The 20,927-nt window shown below is 42.5% G+C and overlaps 1 protein-coding gene across 3 annotated transcripts in view; it reads right to left on the bottom strand.

The window, feature by feature from the left end:
* The window catches only part of hecw2a (HECT, C2 and WW domain containing E3 ubiquitin protein ligase 2a), a 34,504-nt gene extending 15,452 nt beyond the window's left edge, over positions 1-19,052 (bottom strand). Inside the window, exons 1-18 of one of the 3 annotated variants that reach the window (XM_029459698.1) lie at positions 18,400-19,052; positions 14,298-14,405; positions 13,546-13,640; positions 13,063-13,129; positions 10,728-10,897; positions 10,156-10,295; positions 9,564-9,664; positions 8,624-9,468; positions 6,963-7,275; positions 6,698-6,790; positions 4,503-4,653; positions 3,945-4,051; positions 3,533-3,657; positions 2,801-2,986; positions 2,308-2,442; positions 680-782; positions 477-573; positions 164-247 (exon numbers count right to left, since the gene is read on the bottom strand). In XM_029459698.1, the coding sequence (XP_029315558.1) occupies positions 164-247; positions 477-573; positions 680-782; positions 2,308-2,442; positions 2,801-2,986; positions 3,533-3,657; positions 3,945-4,051; positions 4,503-4,653; positions 6,698-6,790; positions 6,963-7,275; positions 8,624-9,468; positions 9,564-9,664; positions 10,156-10,295; positions 10,728-10,897; positions 13,063-13,129; positions 13,546-13,640; positions 14,298-14,405; positions 18,400-18,778 (3,299 nt within the window). In that variant the 5' untranslated portion in view covers positions 18,779-19,052. The remainder of the gene's footprint in view (positions 1-163; positions 248-476; positions 574-679; positions 783-2,307; positions 2,443-2,800; positions 2,987-3,532; positions 3,658-3,944; positions 4,052-4,502; positions 4,654-6,697; positions 6,791-6,962; positions 7,276-8,623; positions 9,469-9,563; positions 9,665-10,155; positions 10,296-10,727; positions 10,898-13,062; positions 13,130-13,545; positions 13,641-14,297; positions 14,406-18,399) is intronic. The other 2 variants (XM_029459701.1, XM_029459700.1) reach the window with 2 other exon arrangements.
* Positions 19,053-20,927: the final 1,875 nt, after the last annotated feature.

Genomic DNA, 20,927 nt, shown 5'->3' with positions numbered 1-20,927 from the left:
GTAACTGAAAAATCCCTAATCGAATAGATATTGCATGGCGATATTAGAGTTGTAATCCTGGGAGTGGTGGAGCCAGCTGGTTATAGTTTTCACAAGTGACCCACCCCCCCCCCACACCCCACACACACACACACACACACTAATGCACATGTACAGGGCTCACCTAAGCAGCATGACGAGGTCAGCGTCGCTCGAGAGACGAGCCAGCCCAGTGACTCCCTCACTGCGAATAAACTGCACCTTCTCCCTGCACACACGCACAAACACACACACACACACACACACACACACACACACACACACACACACACACACACACACACGTCAGGGGGTAAACTGACACAATCCATTAGGATTAAAGGTTAACTGTGTGTTCAGTTTGACAGATGATGATCATGGAGGTGTTAGGTGTGAGCAAGAGAAAAGGGGAAACAATGAGACAGAAGGAGGAAGGGAGAGAGGAGTGGGAGGCCTACTTGAGCGAGTGATTTCTGGCGAGCTCGGGTTGCCTTTCTTGCAGGATCTCAACGATGTTGGGTTGCCGTAGAAACGCCACTATCTTGTCGTTGTAGGCTGGAGAAAAGTGAAGAATGTGCATTTATCTCCTGTGTTTCATGTGTGTTTTACACTTTATGCTTTGCTTATATTGCATGCGTACATGTGATTCTGCCTGACCTACCCACAGGCACCACATCGTGGTACTGACTTCGACTGGAGCCGCTGAAGGTGCTGGACGGTCGGGGCATGGCGGGCGGGTTGGTCTGGCGAGAGTCATCCACCACCTGTGACAAAAGTAGGGACTGCAGTTCAGGTCGCATCCTAGTTCTGAGACCGATCAGGACACCAGTTATGCATGTTCTCAAACAATAACTACGAATATCTAATTTCTTATGTTTCTTCCAACCATTTTCCATAGCATACCAAATGCATAGATTTACAATCTCCCAAGCTGCCATTTGTGTCAATTAATTCCAGTATTATATAAAAAACTTCAAATATGTTTAAAAAGTGAGACCTTCCCCGACCTTATTGTGTTCCTATAAAAGACTGTGGACTTCTATGTAAAGGAAAATCCAAAGGATGTGACATTTTTAAGCACTTCCAAGTACCCAGCTCCTCTACAGGGGACAACGGTAGAAAAATGTGTGATAACGTCAGCATACATCTAGACTCCTGGCCCGATCTGACTGGTAACTTGACTAGCTTGCGTTTGGTAATCACTTTATCAGCTAATGTTATGAAGCAACCAGCGGCAGATCCATGCAGCGTAGCTAAGATACAGCAAGCTGGCAAACCGTAGCTTTCTATTGTTAACGTTATCTGAGAGGATTTTAGTTGGCTAGTCTATGTAGGCCTATGTGTATAACTAACGATTGCTTTAGGTTTACTAGCCAAGAGCAATGTAACGCACGCTAAGGTTAGCCAGCTAGCTGTCACTTAGCTATAATAATAATAATAATAATAAATTGTATTTGTAAAGCGCCTTTCAATGCTAAAAGCAATCTCAAGGCGCTATGCCGCATAGATCTGCTGTTAGCAGATAAAGTAATTTGCAAACTCCAAATAAAATATAGGAAGGTTACAGATAGTAACAATAGTCTAAATATTATTTATGATTGTAATGTAATGTCACATCAATTTTTTGGCTGATGCCCAGGATGCTTCCTGCAACAGGATGCTAACTGCAGTTCATGTAATGGCCACTAGTGTTATTAATGACAAGGATTTTCTGATATATAGCACCTTTAAAAAGTTATGTAAAATTATTAATTTCCTGTGATAAAAAGTTTGTTTTTCAGTGGTCTCAGATATTCCACAAAGCCATTGAATGCATCAGTGTGGAAGACCCTGCTGCATTAGTATGTAGGCTAATGTCATTCCTACATACAGTAGAGCTTTGGAAGCAACCTGTCTGTCTTCCGTATTATATCAACAAATATTTGACGTACAGTGTGTTTATGAAATTTAAAGTCATTCCGGTAACCCACAAGGATATCTGGAAGGACTAAGTCAATGGTAACTATATTTGGTATTTTAAAATTAGGTGATGTTTCACTGTACTAAACAATTGTGTCAAATTACTGCATTAACTTTCTATGTGACTGACTTGCATTACAAGTAGCCCTGATGTCCTTGCTCGGTGGCTACACTGCAGGGACTTGCAGGAGAAATTCCCTGTCTGTGCCCACAATGCAGGAACTCACAAAGCATTTTCTCCTTCAAACTGGCCTCTACAAACATTGCAGTGTCTCCCAGCCTTAAGTTGACTTCAGGTGACAAGTGGTGCAGTGTCGGCTTGTCTCTCACCTCCCCAGCACTGTGGCTGCGCTGGCGGCTCAGGTGCTGGCGGTGTGCCAGCAGCCCGGTGGAGCGAGAACTCTGGAGGGGTAGCCGGGGGTCAATGAAGGTCGTGGAGCGACAGTTGTGATCCACAAAGAAGGCCTGAGGATTGAGACGACACCCACAGTAATGCATTAATAGACTCCACTATGTTTCACACAGAAACACATATTCACATGCAGTACGCCTAAAGTAAGTGTCCTCTAACGTTAGTGAAAGAAAAATTCACGAGGTGGAAATATGATACTTGGATTAGGTTAGTGACTACATTTTGTAACAGGTAATTACTAATTACATCAGAAAACAGTTTTCAAAGTAACTCTCCCAACCCTGTACACATGACCTTTAGGGCTGGGGTAATCCCAGGTCAAAAGTCAAAGGTTGGGGGCCACACACACACACACACACACACACACACACACACACACACACACACACACACACACACACACACACACACCTTCCCAGTATGATCATGCTTCATCTCCCAGCCCCGGGGAAGCTCCAGCTGCTTGTTGGAGAACATGTTGAGGAAGGTGACGAGGTCGCGGTTGTGCTGATAGCGTTCAAAGTAATGAGCGTCCCGGCGCACCTTACTGATCATGTGCTTCAGGCAGGTGTTGCTCGTAAACATGCGGTAGGCACTCTGGGCAGAGAGAACAGAGAGGGGAGCTCATCAGAGACTAGAGAACAGATTTGGGGTCATTTTAGTTCATTCACTCAAGATGGAAGACAATGTGGAGAATATAACTGTTTAATGACAGTGTTTTTGTGATCCACGAAAGGTCCTGAATCTAGTGAATTGAAGATTATTTTAAATACATTCTAGACATACTACGTTCTTACATAATTAGTGTAGGATCATGTATATAGGATCAATTCACCAAATTTACAAAAAATAAATAAACTATATATTTTATTGTTACATATTTTGTACATGTTTTAACAGCCTACACTGCAAAATATTTTGCCACCATCCCTAGTTGTATGCAGATCATTTTCTTGTCACTGTATGTTCCCAGGTTCTTCGGTTTCTTCCCCTGAAACTCGCCCTGCACATAAACCCAAACTATCTGCATGGCCAGGTACAATGAGTACTAATTAAATCAGTCACAATCAGTCTGTCTGCTTGTGTGTAGACAGATCTGTGTAAAAGGAGTACAGGGTCAAAGGTGACAGGTGTTAGACTGACAGGGTTAGAATGCAGCACGGTGAAGAAGTCGGGGCTGCACAGGAACTTGGCGCTGGGTGACTGGAGCAGCAGGGAGAGACGCGAGCGACCGCTGGAGTGAACCACTGCACTTTCTCGTCGGTATTCTGCAACAAAATCAACACATACTGGTCAAACCTTGAAACAGCTAACGTAAGCACCTTATTTAATGAAAAACTCTCTGAGACATTTCTAAATTTCATATCCAGCATTATGTTTCAGGGATATAAAAGAAGATCTCCACAGACTTCTGCTACTCTGAAACATTTTTGTATAAAGTATTCATGGCTTACCATAGTATTTCAAGAGATAAATCTTTTTTAGTCATTTAATTGGGCAGAATGTTCTTAGTGAACCTTGAATATTCCTGTGTTTTAGGTCTAATGAAACTAACCAGAAATGGAGTGAGGCATCAGTTCACCTTCTGGTTCAGGAGGCAGGTCAATCGGGCTTTCCTCTGCCCGATCACTGTTGGTGATGGTCCTCCTGATGCTCTGGTACCTGGGATCCACAGTAAAGATGAAGTTACGGAAGTGACATCATAGCTTTTCACTATTATAGCAAAGAATGTAGTATTTTGAACACAATGATGTACTCATTTCAACAAATGTCAGATCAAAGACTAAAAGGGAGGCATTTTGAGAGAGATTTCAAGAGTATTTCCCTACTATAAGTCTTTGTATACCTTTGTTTATTCAAAGTAAAGTTGAAAAAACCTCAACATCAAGAGAAACCCACAGACAATGTCCCATTTAAAGAGAATGCATTACAAAAAAAAGGTCTGTGAGGGGACAGTTTTGTAAGCATTTCCTTTTGGTTCTGTAGTCTGTTAAAAGCCACCACTGATAATGGAAACCTTTGGTTTTGGTTTAGCTATTCTTCTAAATAATGGTATTAACTACTGAGAAAAACTAAATGGTTATTGCACTACATTTCTCTTCACAAAGCCCACCTGCGGTTGAGTTGCTCCATCTGCTGGATGGAGTTGGAGCGGGTCAGGCCCTGCGGGGCAGGAGGTCCGGTGGGACGCTGCCATGTGGTGGTTCTGTTGACGTGATCCACAAAGAAGATCCTCCCATGGCTGTCGATCCGAGCCTCCCAGTCTGAGAGGATATTCATCATTTATACACAGAAGGTATTTAATGCTTCATGCCAGCCTACAGTCAATGACTGATAACATCAACAACTGCATGTAAAGCATATATAACCCAGGATGCTTTGAGACCTGTACTCCATCTTTAAGTCATCTGTGATCAGAAATATTTGATCATTCATCTATCTTACAATATACTACGGTATATTTGTGCATTCTGGGATAAAATTGGAATAAAAAAAAGATATTATAAAGATATGCTAGTACAGGGGTGGCTAACACGCGGCTCTCTTCAGTTCATATCGAATTGTATTTGTGTGTAGGTTATGTGTGTGTATGTGTGGTGTCAGTATGAGAGCATGACAGCGCATCTAATTTTGATGTGGCCCAAGAGCCAATCACAAAAATGCCTGCGATGCAGTGAACCAATCACCTTCGAGGGGGGAAAAACCTATCGTAGAGTAAAGACTATCTGACCATCTGAGTTCGATCCTAAAATTGCAGGGAAGTGGGAGAGTTCATATTCATATAAAAATGCTGCCTGACCTAGTGCAAAGTGTATTTGCGTTTGTTAACAAACTGAAACTGTTTAAAACACTTCTTCAAAAGGGAAATTAGTGCATTTTCCCTCTCTGCTAAAAGCAAGCGGACAAGCCACCGGTGCCACCCTGAGAAAGCAAACAGCCCGATATGCAACATTGGTTGAAACCTTGCACGAAAGCTTTGCGACCCGGTTCCATGATCTACACATGAAAAGGTCACAGATTACGTTCCTCGTCGACCCTTTTAATGCTGAGAGGGACTGTTTGAAAGCCCCGCTAGTCACGGACGAGGCGGTGGCCGAGTTGGAGATGATTGAACTTTCTGAGGAAGACCGACTGAAACCTGTTCTGAGGGAAGGGACCCTTGAGTTCTGGAAAACTGTGCCAATGGAAAAATATCCCAATGTCAAACGGGCTGCGCTCAAGCTACTATCAATGTTTGGGTCAACATACGTCTGTGAGTCGGTGTTTTCTACCCTGAAACACGTGAAATCAAAGTATCCATCTGTTCACTCTGACACACATGTGAAATAATTGCTTCGAGTGACCACAACGGAATACAAGCCAGATCTGAGGAGGACTGTTCGAGGCAAGGAATGTCAGAAGTCCCACTAATTTAAAGAAGCAACATGCATAGGAACATTACTGAGAGTTTGTGTGTGAGAGACACAATGTTCATTGTTGATAATAACTGGCCTCTGAATACTGGTAGGAGAGGTTTAATTCAATTTCTCTCAATATTATGGTGTGAGTCTGAGCAGAGCTATGTGCGTCTGTCTGTGTGAGGGTGTGTGTGTCATTGGGAGGGAGGGTCTTTGAGTGTGTGTGTGTGTGTGTGTGTGTGTGCGTGTGTGTGTGTGCGTGTGTGTGTGTGTAAAGTTTTAGATTTTAATTTTTGTATGTGTGAGAGAGGGGAGGAAGAGAGTGAGGGAGCACAGAGAAAGGCTGAGAACAAAAGAGAGAATGAGAGGGGGGGGGGGGGGGGGGGGGGGAGGTGCGCATCTGTGACTGTGTGTATGATGTGGCTCTTTGCAGTAACATAGTAACATTTTTGACTCTTAACCTCTGACTGGTTGGCCCCCCCTGGTCTAGTAGCTCTGTGAGGCTGAGCGAAATGCTAACCTAAGCCTGGAAACATCTTTAAAATCCCAATGCTAACATGCTGGTGTTTATCAAGTTTCTTTAATTTATAAGAATAAAAAAACAATATTCTCTGAGATTATATAGTCACAAATTTAAGAAAAGTATTTTCTCGTAAATGTACGACTTTAAACCTGGTCATTTCCGTTTTTATTCGGAATATTACCTACCATAAACAAATTGCTGCATTACTGTAATAGTCATTGTTTTGGTCATTTGGGATTTATTTGAGGTAGTTTTAGTTTCAGTAGGACATGGACACACATACACATACTGTACAAACATAGTTGCATGAACACTAAGACACACTGCTACACACATAAACAGCTAATATAGACCAACAATATGGTGCATGCAGACACACACACTCACTGGGAGGTAGAGGCTCATCCACACGCTGGTATCGGTGGATGTCATGACGCACAGAAGGAAGCGAACGTACAGGATGGCCGTTAACGTGAGCGCCTGAACACAGAAAAAATACAAAATACAGAGGGAATTAAATTTTTATTTGACGTAAATAAGGGTGAGAAACCTTTTGGGCAGTAAAATCCAGCCAGGACCCAAACGGCTTAATTTGAGAAATGCATTTCTTGGGATTTCAAATTAATTAGTGAAGTCAATTAAAGTTGAGTACCTTCCTCTCCATCTGTTTCTGTGGTGGCTTGCTCTGAATCAGCAGAGCCCGCCTCCTCTTGTGGCTTTGTCGCCTCCCCTTCCTGAATTTCAGCCACGCCCCCGGCAGCCTGCAGGCTCAGCCTCCTCACACTGATCTCCTCCACCACCACTTGCTCTATGGCCGGGCGAGCCTCCCCTGCAGCCTCCCCTGCAGCCTCAGGTGTAGTGACTTGCCCACCCCCTTCATCGTCCACAGCTTGATTGGTAGGTGGGGTTCCGGAAACTACGCATCCCCCTGGATCTATGACCGTCTCTGCTCCCTCCTCCGCTTCCTAGAAATGATAGCACAAAATAACAATCAATATAGAGGAGGATCAATAAAAAAGTGGAGTCACACATGACAGGGTTTTATACTGGATTAGATGAATCACATATACATTTACATGCAAGGCATTCAAACCTACTGCTACAAAGTCCAAACCAAATGGCTGCTCACAGCATGAGGCAGCATTGTCTTCATCACCAAGGCAACAAAAGAAAGCTTGACTTCATGCAAATATGCCTAGGAACGACTGCTAAAAGAAAATCATTGCACATTTGTCTAAAAATCCCATGAGAAGTGGATACAGATACTGGTTTTACTGGTTCCCCCTCCTGCTTTCTTTATAGAAATCAGACAAAATGATCTTACTTAATGCTTGAGAATATGCATTTAAATGCACAATATGTAATGTTGTGCCACTTCTCAATCAAAAAAGTAACAAAAGACGGAGTTTGGAGTCGTCGTGAAGTAGCGTGAGATCATGGGAGTTGATGTCTTCGCCACCGTTGCCGTCATCACAGTCAGTGTCTCCCGTTAGGATTTGTTCATCGCGTTTTTTTACTGTGAGCCGAATTATCCACAGATGTCTCCTCCTCTCCAAAAGAAATGGGTCCACTGATTAAATCCGGTGAAAACACTAATTAAAGCAGTTTTATGTAAAAAAAAAAACAGTGTTTCTCAGACATTGTTTGGCTGCGGCTAACATTTGCTCAGCTTGTTTCTCTGAACTTAAGATCCAAACGAAATCCTTCATCCGGTTAAAATGTATAGTTAAAAACGACAAAAGATGGAAATAGTGTATGGTAAAAAAGTAGCTTAAAAGACGATAAAAAGTCAATTCATGACTGTACTTCTGGCAGACAACCACAACACTGACGCATGCACAAAGGGGATACAGCAACATTATAGGCGACCAATTGAAACGCACCGTTACCTTGATTGAAATGACAGATTTCTCTGGGTTCGTAAATTGTTGGAAATATGTGGGATAATGGGAGTACACAACTCATCAAAATATATAGAGTAACATAAGTCTAGTGGTTTTTAGACATTTCAATGTGGAAATGTTACATGTTATACCTTTAACAACCTGTGTTGAACGTGGAGTGATGGTGCTACAGCAGTGTTGTTGTGCAGTGTTACACAAACCCGGCAGGGGTTGGGGCCCAGCGGAGAATGCTGCTCAGTACAATGTGTGCAATGTGGGGACAGTAATGACACTCAGAGTAGGATTGTGGCTACACATTTACTCCAAGAAAAAGAAATGGTAAGAGGAAATTTGCCAAAAGCAAAACACACAAAAGATACATATGTGAGTGGAATGTCGGGTTGTGACCAAAGAAGGATAATGAACTCACCACAGCAGTTGTGACTGTGATTGGACAGCTCTCTGATGATGAGAAGACCGTCTGTGGGGCTGTAGCCATGGAGCAGCTGTCAATCTCTGAGGAGGGGTCCTCGGCAGGCCCCCTCCCTTCCTCGTGGACTTCACCCTCTAGCATAGCATTATGGGACACGGCCTCTGTGAAAGGAGCTTCCTCCACTTCGGAGAAGACGTCGGGCTCTAAAACATCCTCCAAGTCCAGACCTGGCCCTGGTCCCATCTCCAGGGGCACGCATTCTTTCCCACCACCCGCACCCTCGGGCTCCTCCCTCAGCACTGAGCGCACCAGCTGCTCCGACTCCTTCTGGAACTCAGGAAACGGGTCGTCTTCATCAAGGCCGCTGATATCCGGAGGTTCTCCATTCATCAGCAGCGGTGACAGCAGCATCGGAATGATGTCATTGGCCCCGGACCGATCATCATCCTCGTCTGAGTCGATGTGCAACATGGCGCTGAGCCTTGTGTGTGTGGGGAAGCTAGAGCGAAGTTTAGGTGAGGCCGCACCTAGGGGTCTTTCACCGGGGCCTTTTGGGGCCTCGATAGCAGCCAGGCCCTCACTGAGTGACCTCTGGAGCATTTCATGGCATGACAGGCTTTCATGCTCCACAAATCTACCCTCGGCTCCAACGAGAGGCAGGTCCTTTTCTGGGTAGGCTGTGGCCCCGCCTTCCCACATGCTTCGGGAGACCTGGGAGCCGGTAGGAGATAGGCCTGAAGACACCACTCCTGGAAGATGATGGGGCAGGTCTTCATCATCGGATGGAGTCCCCGGAGCTCCATTCAAAGACGAAATGCCGATGATAGACTCAGGAGAGGCCCCTGCATTAGGCACAACAGGTTGTATTTCCATGAGAAAGACACATTTAAAGAAAATTAATTCAGAAGTAGCAAATACAATTTAAAGGCAGGTTTACCATCAGGCCCGGTCGATGTGAGCTCCACTTTGAACTGCAAATTTCCGCTTACGTGTTCAGTAGGCAGGCGCCGACACAGGGGGAAACTCACAGGTTGGACTCTGGACAGCAAAGAGAAAGACAGATACACTAACACCATGATATCTGTGACATATCACACATCAGATTATAGTCACTCCAAGGAGTTTTTAACTGGTAACAAAACAGTTTCAATGTAATACTGATGCCTCTATATGACCTACATAAGAAACGAGACCTTCAAATATCATGTCACTGGGGCTGATTCAGAGATTGAAAGGATTCAAAACCAATCCTGAATTGCCCTTCTTCTTTCTAGACTGGTATGTAATATGTCTATTTATTTTTTAAATACATGCAAGACGTGGTTTAACATCAATATATGAATTTACGTTGGTAGGCTAAAACAAAGTTGACTTTGTTTCACCATCATCATATTACAGGTATTAATCTTACATAGCCACAAATAGATACATTTCCTCATCGCTATGCAATCTGCATACAGCTATGTTTGAATAACTGGTGTTCTGTGGTGAATGGTTAGTGAACTTATGTCTGTATGTTTTTCACCTACCCGGGTATTTTTTCAATGAGTCGCTGCACAGGGATAGTGAGCTGACCGAGGAAGCGTTTGATGATTGGTCGACTTTTCGCAAACTTGTCCTTTACCTCGATGTACAGGATGTCCGTCATCAGTGCTACAAAGGTGTATTTCTGCAGGCACAAACATATAGTCTATAATCAGGGTTCCCACACATTTTTAACAGAATCTTCCAAACTTTTCCTTTTCAGTATATTTTACCCCATTCCGTCACTTTATTAAGTAGTTTAAAGGGAGGCCTATATAGCGATCATAAGGCGCAGTAATGAGGCTCTTTCCCCAGTGTGCGATGCCCTAAGACCACTATATTACTGTAAGACTACTATAAATAAGGAATACAAGGAACATATTTTGAGCAACCTTATGCTTTGGGATTTTTATGAACATATTTTCAACCATAGCAAAAACACTGTATCATCTTTTCAAGGAATTTCATAACCATGGGAACCCTGTATTATATATTGTTAGTTTGAGTGAATGTGTGTTTGGATACATCCTCTGAGTGTATGTGGTAAGAGCATGATCAGTGTCTATCAAAGCGTCACCTCTCCATGCCAGACGGGGCTGGTGGTGTTAGCGATGATAGCTGATCGTCGTTCCTGTCCGTGGTGGCTGAAGATGGGAAAGACGCTCCTCTTCCCTGGGTGGATGGACATCTTCAGGTATGGGTCCGGATTGAAAAACATTCCCTTCTTCAGGCCAGTAGCACGTAGATCTGCAATAAAGCATTAGTGACTGCAGTGTTAAATACTATGACAAAGTTGAGATGCTGATGTTTAGGGTTAGGGTTATAATGTTCACCATGTTAGTTAAGTGTGTTAGCATGCCAACATTTGCTAATTAGCACTAAACAGAAAGCACAGCTAAGGCTGATGGGAATGTCATTAGTTGCAGGCATTTGGTCGTAAACCAAATTTGGGACAAATTGAAACTTTGACCTGATGATGGCGTTAGATGAAAAGTCAGGTGATATCAATTCATCATGTGAGGATCATTGATGTCTGCACCAAGTTTCATCCAATAGTTCTTGAGACGTTTCCTTGGTCTTCCTTGCTTGGTCAGGCCCCCTTGGAGACATTTTTTTAATGCACTGGATACACTTTAGCGTAATCATTCCAACGTGCAGGGTAGTTTGTAGTTGACTTCAACACGTTTAACGTTATGTAAGTTAAGTACACTAAATTATTACCTGGTTAGTTTTAGGAAAAGATCATTGTTTGCGATAAAATAAGTGTGTAATGTGACTTAACGTTAAAGCGACAGTGTGTAGGATTTGGCAGCATCTACCGTTGCGGTTGCAGATGGCAAACAACTGAATCCCCCTCTGCTCACCCCTCCTATTACAAGACTGTGGTAACGAGCCGGCGAGTGCAAAACCGTGGGATCACCATGGTATCTTTCAGGACCTTTGCCTCGCTCAGAAGCTATCCTTACCATAAGACTAACAAAAAACGTGTTCAGCAGCCTCTATGGACATCATTGCAGAAGCAAAGAGACCGTAGAGGACGTTGATGGAGAAAGCTTAGAAGAGAAAAGGAGAGAATGACCGAGCAAGAGGCCGCCGGACAAGGGTAAATCTCCTACTGGCTTTCAGTCGTTGGGGAGAGTTTAGCAAAACAATAGGATGCAAGACAGACGTTGTGCTAGCCTTCTTGGTGTTAGACTAGTAAGTAATGTTAGCTGGCTTGCTATGTCTTGTGTTGTATCACTTGCTTCATGTTTGACTGCGTTAGCAAAGTTGTCACCTCGCTAGTTTTTGATAGTAATGTAATCATAACAAATACATGTCTACAGCTGTCCAATTTACGACAGCAAACTATAAGTGAATTGCATTGCTACATAGCAAAAATACTGATAACTACAAATTGTTGCTTCAAGTATGTTAGGTACCTGACGTAGGTAAGTCACTTTACGTAGTTAAGTATGTAAGTCAACATTTTCGTTTAGTTTTATGCTTCCTTCTTACATGGATTTTGGAGCTCTTTGGAGCCTACTACTTCACTTCCTCCTTTAATAAAGTACATGGTACATGCGTTATAAATACTGCAGCCATTAGAGGCAGCCCTGCACGTGCAACACTGAAGCTAGAGGACGTACATGGAGCGCCATTGTTTGACGCGTAAGGCGACTGACCAAGCTGCCATATTTGACAAGTTGGGAATGACAACGTCCTGGAAAATCAATACAACATTTGTTGTAATAATTAGTTACAGTTAATTCAGTCTGGATCAATGTGATGGACCAACTGCCTGACCGACATTGCCATCTCTGGAGCCACACTAAACTATTCTCTTAAACTAATTCAATTAAACTATTTTATGTTAGTACAAAACTTCAGCTGTGGATGATGATAATTACAAATAGATGTTGTTATGTCTTCGTCGTGTTATTGCCCCTTCCTCTAGTCCCGTTGTTCCTCTGTCTCATGTCCATCAACCCATAACTATCCATAACTGCATCAGAGCACTTCCAGTAAATAAAGAGCTGGACATATTGGTATTTTCCTGTGAACTTGTTTTAAAAAATTGTGATACCCCCTAACTTCTATAGAAAACTGATAACATTCCTCGTATTGCTCTGTCAGGAAAGCCCCTCTTTAAATTCCAAGACACTGCGCTTCCTGAACACAGCTTCTAAAGTTTACTCTAGCTTTCCCCCCAAGGACTGTAAGACAAACATGAGGAGGAGATGGAATCACTCAACTTAACACCATAAGTCTGTCTGTGTTTTTGAGGGCTCTGTTATATTGACTTGCAGTTATTGACTCCACTTCCAGTTTCCTTTGATTTGTTATTGAGAATGATTACATGACGGAAGTAAAAATCTGCATTTTAACGCGTCAGTAAGAATGTCTTCCAACATGTGAACCTCTCAACTCACCTGTCAAAGTAAAGCTGATCAGTTTTCGTGGATGTTCGATGCCCACCTGTTCTGTGAGGCCATCCACCTGAGAGGGAACAGACAACGTCACACTATGTACATCACAGAAAGAAAAACAGACAAAGTTGTATTCAACCGGTGTGTGTCACATACATCTAAAAGCTGATACAGGAGGATGCGTTGCTCATTGTCAAACAACCGCGTGGCTCCATTATGTATAAATCATGTGTACTTTACATAACTACTGATCATTTTTCAAAGCATACTATACATTTGTGCAATTCAATCTTAACTTATTATAATTATTCAATGTAATCTTCACCCCTAATGACTAATTTAACCATAATGATGGAGCAAAGCCTGAGACTCAGTGTGTAAATGTCACATTGATTTACACACACACACACACACACACACACACACACACACACACACACACACACACACACACACACACACACACACACACACACACACACACACCAGGACTGCAGGATTCTTCACAGTGATGCAGGGGGTCGTGGCTCTCAGGGCTCCACTCACTCCGTGGTAGTACTTGAAACAGATCTTAGTCTCAGCTGCAGAGGAAGCAGCAAAGAGTTATGGGATGTGGAAGTAGTGCAAACATCATCAACAATCATAACAAGTATCTTAATAATTCTCATAGTGTATTATAATTGTTGTCATACATTATAATCTTTTATAACGCAATATAATGTGATTATAAGCTACTCTAAGTGCTCATTGTTTTTGCTTTAAGTAAAGTAAACAAATAACATTAAATATATGCAAAAACACACAAAAAGCAGTACATTTAATTGTTACTTTACTTAAAGCAAACAATGAACACTTTTGTTATAATTTGTCATAATATTATAATGTATTACAATTATGGAAATTACAATACACTATGACCCTTGTCAGTGTCAGTGAAAAAAGTCAGTGAGTGACAAGCAATTATGGAGTATGATGCTTAAATTTAAAATCATAAAATGCTTTATAATTTGTTACGATTATTGTTATAAAGAATTATAGAATATTTATATAGTGCTATAAGCAGATTATAACGCATTATAAGTATGTTTATAATGCGCTATAAACATGGGTGTCATAGAAGGTGTTACCAAAACATTTGACCTTTTATTACAGAAGAACATTAACAATTATAATAAGTGATAGAGTGCGAAATAATAGAATGAAAGTATTCTCCGGTATGACTTCGTATGGTAACTTACGCTCCATAAAGTAGGGCCCGGGCTCCAGCCTCCAAACGATCTGACCCTTCTGGGTGCCATTCACCCCTCGGTTCTTACAGTCCCACACATTGGACGGACTGGTTTCATCTGGAGGACAGGAGAACATGAGCGTGTCTAAATTTTGGGGTTAGACAAATCTCGTTCCATCTATGTTGACATTCCCCCTGATTTTAAACCAAACCATGTTAAACACAACAAACAACAGATGATCTGGACTCTGCTCTTGCTAGGAAAAACTGCAGCAAAGTATGTTTAGTCTGCGGACTCTGTCGTCCAAAACACAAGTTTGCCTTTAATCAGTGAAATCCATTCCAAAAATAGCCTCCCTACAACCTCTAAGCAGAAGGACACGCACAAACTTCCTCTGAGTTAAAAACAGGGAGGGGGAATTCCGCTGTACGTAGCACTTTCGCACACAGATTAATGAAGCTCCAAACTCAGCTGACTGGTGGAGAGAGTCCAGAGAGGAGTGTGTGCTGTATATGTGTGTGAGCATGAGCAAGCCCGTGTGTGTATGTTTGAAGGGGAGGGCAAGTTGCTTATCATTGAATGTCTGCTTAGTCGAGGAAAGCGGTAGCCCCTCTGGGGTATAAGACCCTGGAGCAGGTAATGAAGTCCTGGCGGCCTTATGATCGATAGCAAGTGACCTGATGCCCTGCCAGGCACAAGCAGTTTACACTATCTCTTTCTCCCATACAGCATTCTCACCTACAAGGGAAACGTTTGGACAATTATATTAACTATTCCAGTCCTGGAGGTCATCAGGAATGTAACAAATTGTTTGCTAAACTATCATGAACTACATTATTTTATACAATAATTGCCTGGTGTCAAGCATCTGCTGCTGTCTGTTTGTACTGCAGGTTTGTCTGACCTCTCAGAAGTCAAAGACACCCAATGCTTTCAGAAATCCATTATCCATTACTAACACAATACATCATGCTGAACAGCTCACTAAAGTCACCGTATTATACCAGTAATTATCTGGTGTAGAGACATTGTTTTTGCTTTGCTGTATAGTGTGCTGTACTAGTTATGTACCCATCATGCCAACTTATGAGGAAGGCAACAATTACAGTGAACAGTTTGTCAGACTGCAACAACACTGCTTCTGCAGTTAAAACAATCCTACTATGAAAAATGTGTGTGTATATGTATGTCAGCACACATACATATACACACACAGACACCTGCACAAACTTATTGGCAATTGTTGCTTGTTGGTCTGACAGTGGCCAGTTGGAACATTTTTAACATATCTCCACATAAGGTTTTCTTAGTTCTGGAGTTTACTTCAGCTTTCTATAGTGCCATTTTATTCATCTAAACATCTGTTTTCTGTTCACTTCATATGTCTTTTTATGTGTTACTCCAGTTATTTACAGTAGTAGTGCACTTCCATATTAGTTGGAGACTCTTCGCAAAGCTTTCAACTTCTAACAACAACATCTGTACTAGATACCCATTTGTCTTATGCTCATTTTCACTGCATAGTTTGGCTTGACTAGACTGAACTTAACTCACTTTTGGTACCAGAACCTTTTTAGTTTTCCACTGCGGATGGTACACCCATCAGTGTAGACAGGATTCTCATCTGACAGCAACGCTGCGTGAAACTGCTGTGATCATCTTCAACGACACTTACTGAATCCTTTCAGCTGCAACCAAACTTCTGCAATTTGTCAATTGTTCGGCATAGTGTATGACGTAGTTTTGTGGGCTGCCATTTTTTTAAAAGATCTGGGTGGAGTTTCACAAGGGATTACAAAAGTTGCAGTTGCTTTTGTCGGGTTTGTGCAGGAGGTCCCGTGGCGCACTAGTGTCAACTACAACTAAGTACACCACAGAAACAAACGTAATTTTTTTATAAAGGCAATGAAAGAAATGCTGACTGGGAGACTAAGTTACAAAAGCTAGTGGAACAGCGGCTAGCCCAGAGGTGACATCAGGACTTCAACTCTTTATTATGAGAGCAAAACAACGTAGAAGTAATAGATTCGTAATAACAAATGTGCTGATCGTTCTTTATTGCTCCTGTATTAGTTTTCACCACGATGGACAGATCCGCCTGACAGTTTGAGCCTGATAGCCTTCTTCAGCACACAGGTCAATGTATTTCCCCCCTGTCAAATTCCTATCTCTAAGCAGGATTAGTATACATTACTGGAGACCACCCCATTCCCCTCAGAGACGTGCAAGCTTTGTGATGGTGTGTATGTTATTGTATACCGAGGCAGAGCTGTTACATGTTGACTCAGCCTCCAGTCTAAAGTGTAGAGTCTCAACAGCTCCTGTTGCAGTATTGACTCGGAGTTGGAAGCTCCAGCATAAGACTCACCCTGGCTATTCTCAGCTCCCAATAATGAAAGACCTGGATCAGCTGAAAAGCTTTGAGGACAGGTAGGGTCAAGTCAGCTCAGGTCCTGGATGCCTGCAAGTTTCCCAAATAGTTCAGCAAAAAGATTTTGGGGAACAGCACAAATAACTATCAAGGCAGTGTTTAGAAAACCATTCAGATTGTCTTTTGTTTGTTTTCGTTCATGTGCAAGAAGCAATCATCCCTATTGTTATATACTAGCAATCAGACTTGTGGACTTGAGACTTGGACTCGAGTCAGACTTAAGTCACAAAATGAGACTGACTTAATAGCGAAATCACCTCGGGGAGCGGCAAAGTGTCGCTAGTGGCAAACCTATGGAAAGCTGAGGCAGCCGCTCCAACCTTATAGAGATTTGCGCTTGAAACACATGAATACGCTTCTGGGCAACAGAAGACTTTTCTTTTTGCAGTGAGCCGCGCTTTGCTGCTCCCCGGTGTGAATTCGGAGTAGGGCCCTGATATGCTGACGATAGATGCCAATCATGAGAGAACAGGGTGAATTTATTGGTCATGAATCTTATCTAATATATTATTATTAACACCTGAGCATTTACTACCATAACAAGTCAAACTGTCTGCTGTGAAAAAATACACTGTAGGTGCTCATTTAGAATACAGATGAAAAATTAAGAAAATAAAACTTTTAGGGATAGCGGTTAACTTTTGACTTTGAAAACAATAGTTTGACAAAATGACAAAACTTAATATCCACTTATTAGATTTTTCTAGATTACATTTTTCTAGCGTTTTCAACTGTTTAACGAGATGGAGTTGGATACTATAATATATAAATATAATACTTAAGATACTATCATTTAGATACTATCCTATACCACCTTGATCTGTACAAGGTTAGGATTTTGAAGAAGTCGATGCTGGCTGATCCTAGCCACCCCGTCTGGTCGCAGATACAATCTACCCAGATGCAGGACCATAACTCCTTTGTCCCTGCTGCCATTGGCCTTTGAAATAACTGCATTTGATTTTTATATTGTACTTATTGTGTCTCTTATGGTTATGTGGTTACTTCTGGCTGTACAGGAAGTTGCCCCATGGAGATAAGAAAAATATCCAAAACTATTTCCAAGGTTGAGACTGGTCTTTTATGCTTAACTCTAAACCAAGGCAGATTAGAATTCCTATGGATAACTGTTAATAACAACTGCACTGGCATGTCAACAGAACCGTCTTCATGACAGCTGAGTTAACGAATACCATGTCATACAAGACTTTGTTGATGTGATTTCCAATGTTGGGATAGTTTACAAAGCTCTTGTTTAGTTAATGACTTGAAATGACCCAAAATGTGTATTTTACAAGCGTACACGTAACGCGGTTCTAAGATCGTTATTATTAGAACCATCTTGCACAGTGTGACAGGTGCAACAGATCTTCAAAAGACTTGAAAGTGCCAGAGAAAAATAAGTATTATTAGGACTATGCATGACTATGAATGGACTTCACTTATGCAGTAAACATTATCAACACAGGAAAAACGTTTTTTTCACATGTTTAAGACCTTAAGAATATCATCTGGACTTGCAGTTTGCTAATGGAGACCTGTGATCTGATTCAAACCTGTCCTCAAGGTCTTGACAGTTGGTTCGGACTTGTCTTGAATAACTTGAGGTTTGACCTTGAGCTGCCCCAGTTAAAAGCATCTCTACTAGCAACTACATATGTAAAAAAATCATTATCTCACCAATTTGGTACAGCCCGATCCAGTCGGTAGCATCCACTTCCTCCTTGATGTCCCAGGATATGACGAGGTTCTGGCCACGGTTCAGTGTATATTCCAGAGTGGACGCCGTTAGTGAGGACCGGCTGTGGGAGGTCACCAGGTCCGTGTCACTGTTAGCACGTGGAAGCCCAATATGACTGTTGATAACAGAGACAGTATCGACGCCAGCTCCGCCCCTCTCCGCCAGGGTTCGCAGGTTCTCTGGGCTGAGGGTGTGCCGGAGGTGGGGGCTGCGCCTTCGTGGAGCTGGCAGGTGTTCACGGCCTCCAACCGCGAGGTTTGGTGGATTGTGGGAACGGGTCCTGGGCGGTAGGACCGCCGTGGCGAGGGAAGGACGCATGTTGTGCGACTGGTAAAGAGACAACTACACAAAGTGAAAACTGTTGATGAGAAGGCCCAAGAAGAGGCAGAGATGTGAAGGAGCTTCTTATCGATTGGGCTGGTCGTCAAAGGGAAGATGTATTTTACTGATTTATCCCTGTTGACTCAACTTAAACCCTCATGTCTCAACCGCGAGACTTGGTTTGAAGAGGCTGTCATGACTGGAAACATGTGGGAGCTTTAGAAATAATGTGTTGCTTCCTTCTTCACAGAGGCACCCAGTATCGGCCCTTCTGGTCCTTGCATCATAACAGAACTGTTGAAGTAGAAGATATCCAACAACAGTCACAATCTATGCCACTCTAATGTCATGTTATCCAGCGGCAATGGGAACCTAAAGATGGAGAAAGAGACAGAGAAAACAGTAAGGTACAAAATTGCTCTCACACAACAAAAGCAATGATTGCATGCAGCGAGTTACAATCAACAAATGACTGAACAAGCTTTAGTCACCAGGGGGGTGGTTTGCTTTCAAAGAACCTGTCACCAACACAAATAACCCAGCACAACCATGTCCCTCCATCCTTTATCCTATGACAACCCTTCTAATGAAAGAGAACATGTGAGCAGAGCTTAGTTCAACTGTGCACATATCCTTTTATTTTATTTTATTTTTTTAAATGAATGTATTGCTTACTTGTGCCGAATGGTAAGGATTAAACACTATGCACTATTTACTTCTTTGAATGATTAATGAAACACTTAATAAGACAAACAGACCTTCCCACTATGGAGAAGAGTAGACTGAAATAATGTAATTTGAAATCCATTATCTTTACGTGACCATTGGAAAAACACATCTTTAAATCCTCCTAATAACCCTCATCCACACACACACACACACACACACACACACACACACACACACACACACACACACACACACACACACACACACACACACACACACACACACACACACACACACACACACACTTCTGCAACTGTGTTTCTAAGCTGCCTTAGTAAAAACAGAGAGAGGAGACAGGCAGCTGTATCTGCCTCCCAGGAAGCTCTTCAATCAGCAAATGTCAGTTTGGAAACTGTCTGGGGAGTCTCAACCAGAGCCATTTTGTTTTAAAAGGAAGGATGGCATGTTCCTTCAGAATCTAGCCAAAGGCAGCTGGTTTTAGAGGGGCTGAGGAGTAGAGGTTTTTTTCCGACAGAGTATAGGTTTGGTAATATTCAGCTAATATGTGCCTGGTGCAGTCACTGGAAAACCATGTGGGCTGTAGTCTGAGCTAAGCCCTGGTATCTTTGGCATTTTAAGTGTGTATATGTCTCAAAAGCTGAGCTGTTCAGTGATGCTCTGAAACCATTGCCTCCTCTGAGGCCTCAGTTGTATGCATCACTGTATTTAATAAAAACATTTGGATTGTAAAGTTATAGCCTTCAAATAAGCAAAACTGAAAACCCAAGCTAGATGTCACTCCAGCTGAAATGACCGAACAGAACTATCAGTTTATGCTCCCTCTTCTATTTTGATATTAAAGGAATAGTTTGACATTTTGGGAAATATGCTTATTTGTGAGAGACTCGGAGTAGAGCCGCTGCTCCTTTACGTTGAAAGGAGCCAGTTGAGGTGGTTCGGGCATCTAGTAAGGAGCCACCTGGGCGCCTCCCTAGGGAGGTGTTCCAGGCACGTCCAGCTGGGAGGAGACCCCGGGGAAGACCCAGGACTCGGTGGAGAGATTATATCTCCTCACTGGCCTGGGAACGCCTCAGGATCCCCCAGTCGGAGCTGGAGGATGTGGCCCGGAGAAGGGAAGATTGAGGTTCCTTACTGGAGCTGCTGCCCCCGCGACCCGATCCCGGATAAGAGGTAGACGATGGATGGATGCTTATTTGTTTCTTGCCCACTCATATCAATATGATAAATATAAGTTAACACCAGCAGCCAGTTAGTTTAGCATGAAGAGTGGAAACAGGGAAAATAGTTAGCCTGGCTCAAATCAGACTTCCTAGTTGCAGGGACTGGAATACTGTGATACTGAGGAGAACTTATAAATATGATGAATATGATGATTCTCAGGGTTAGGGTTAGAGCTGGAGCTATCAGGAGTGTCTTTCTTCTATAATTTCTAAGCCATGACTTCATTCCATTTTTT

The sequence above is a fragment of the Cottoperca gobio genome, chromosome 21 (assembly GCF_900634415.1).
Source record: "Cottoperca gobio chromosome 21, fCotGob3.1, whole genome shotgun sequence".
NCBI lineage: Eukaryota > Metazoa > Chordata > Actinopteri > Perciformes > Bovichtidae > Cottoperca > Cottoperca gobio.
Note: the sequence above shows the minus strand (reverse complement) of the source record. Positions and strands in the feature narration are given on the sequence as shown.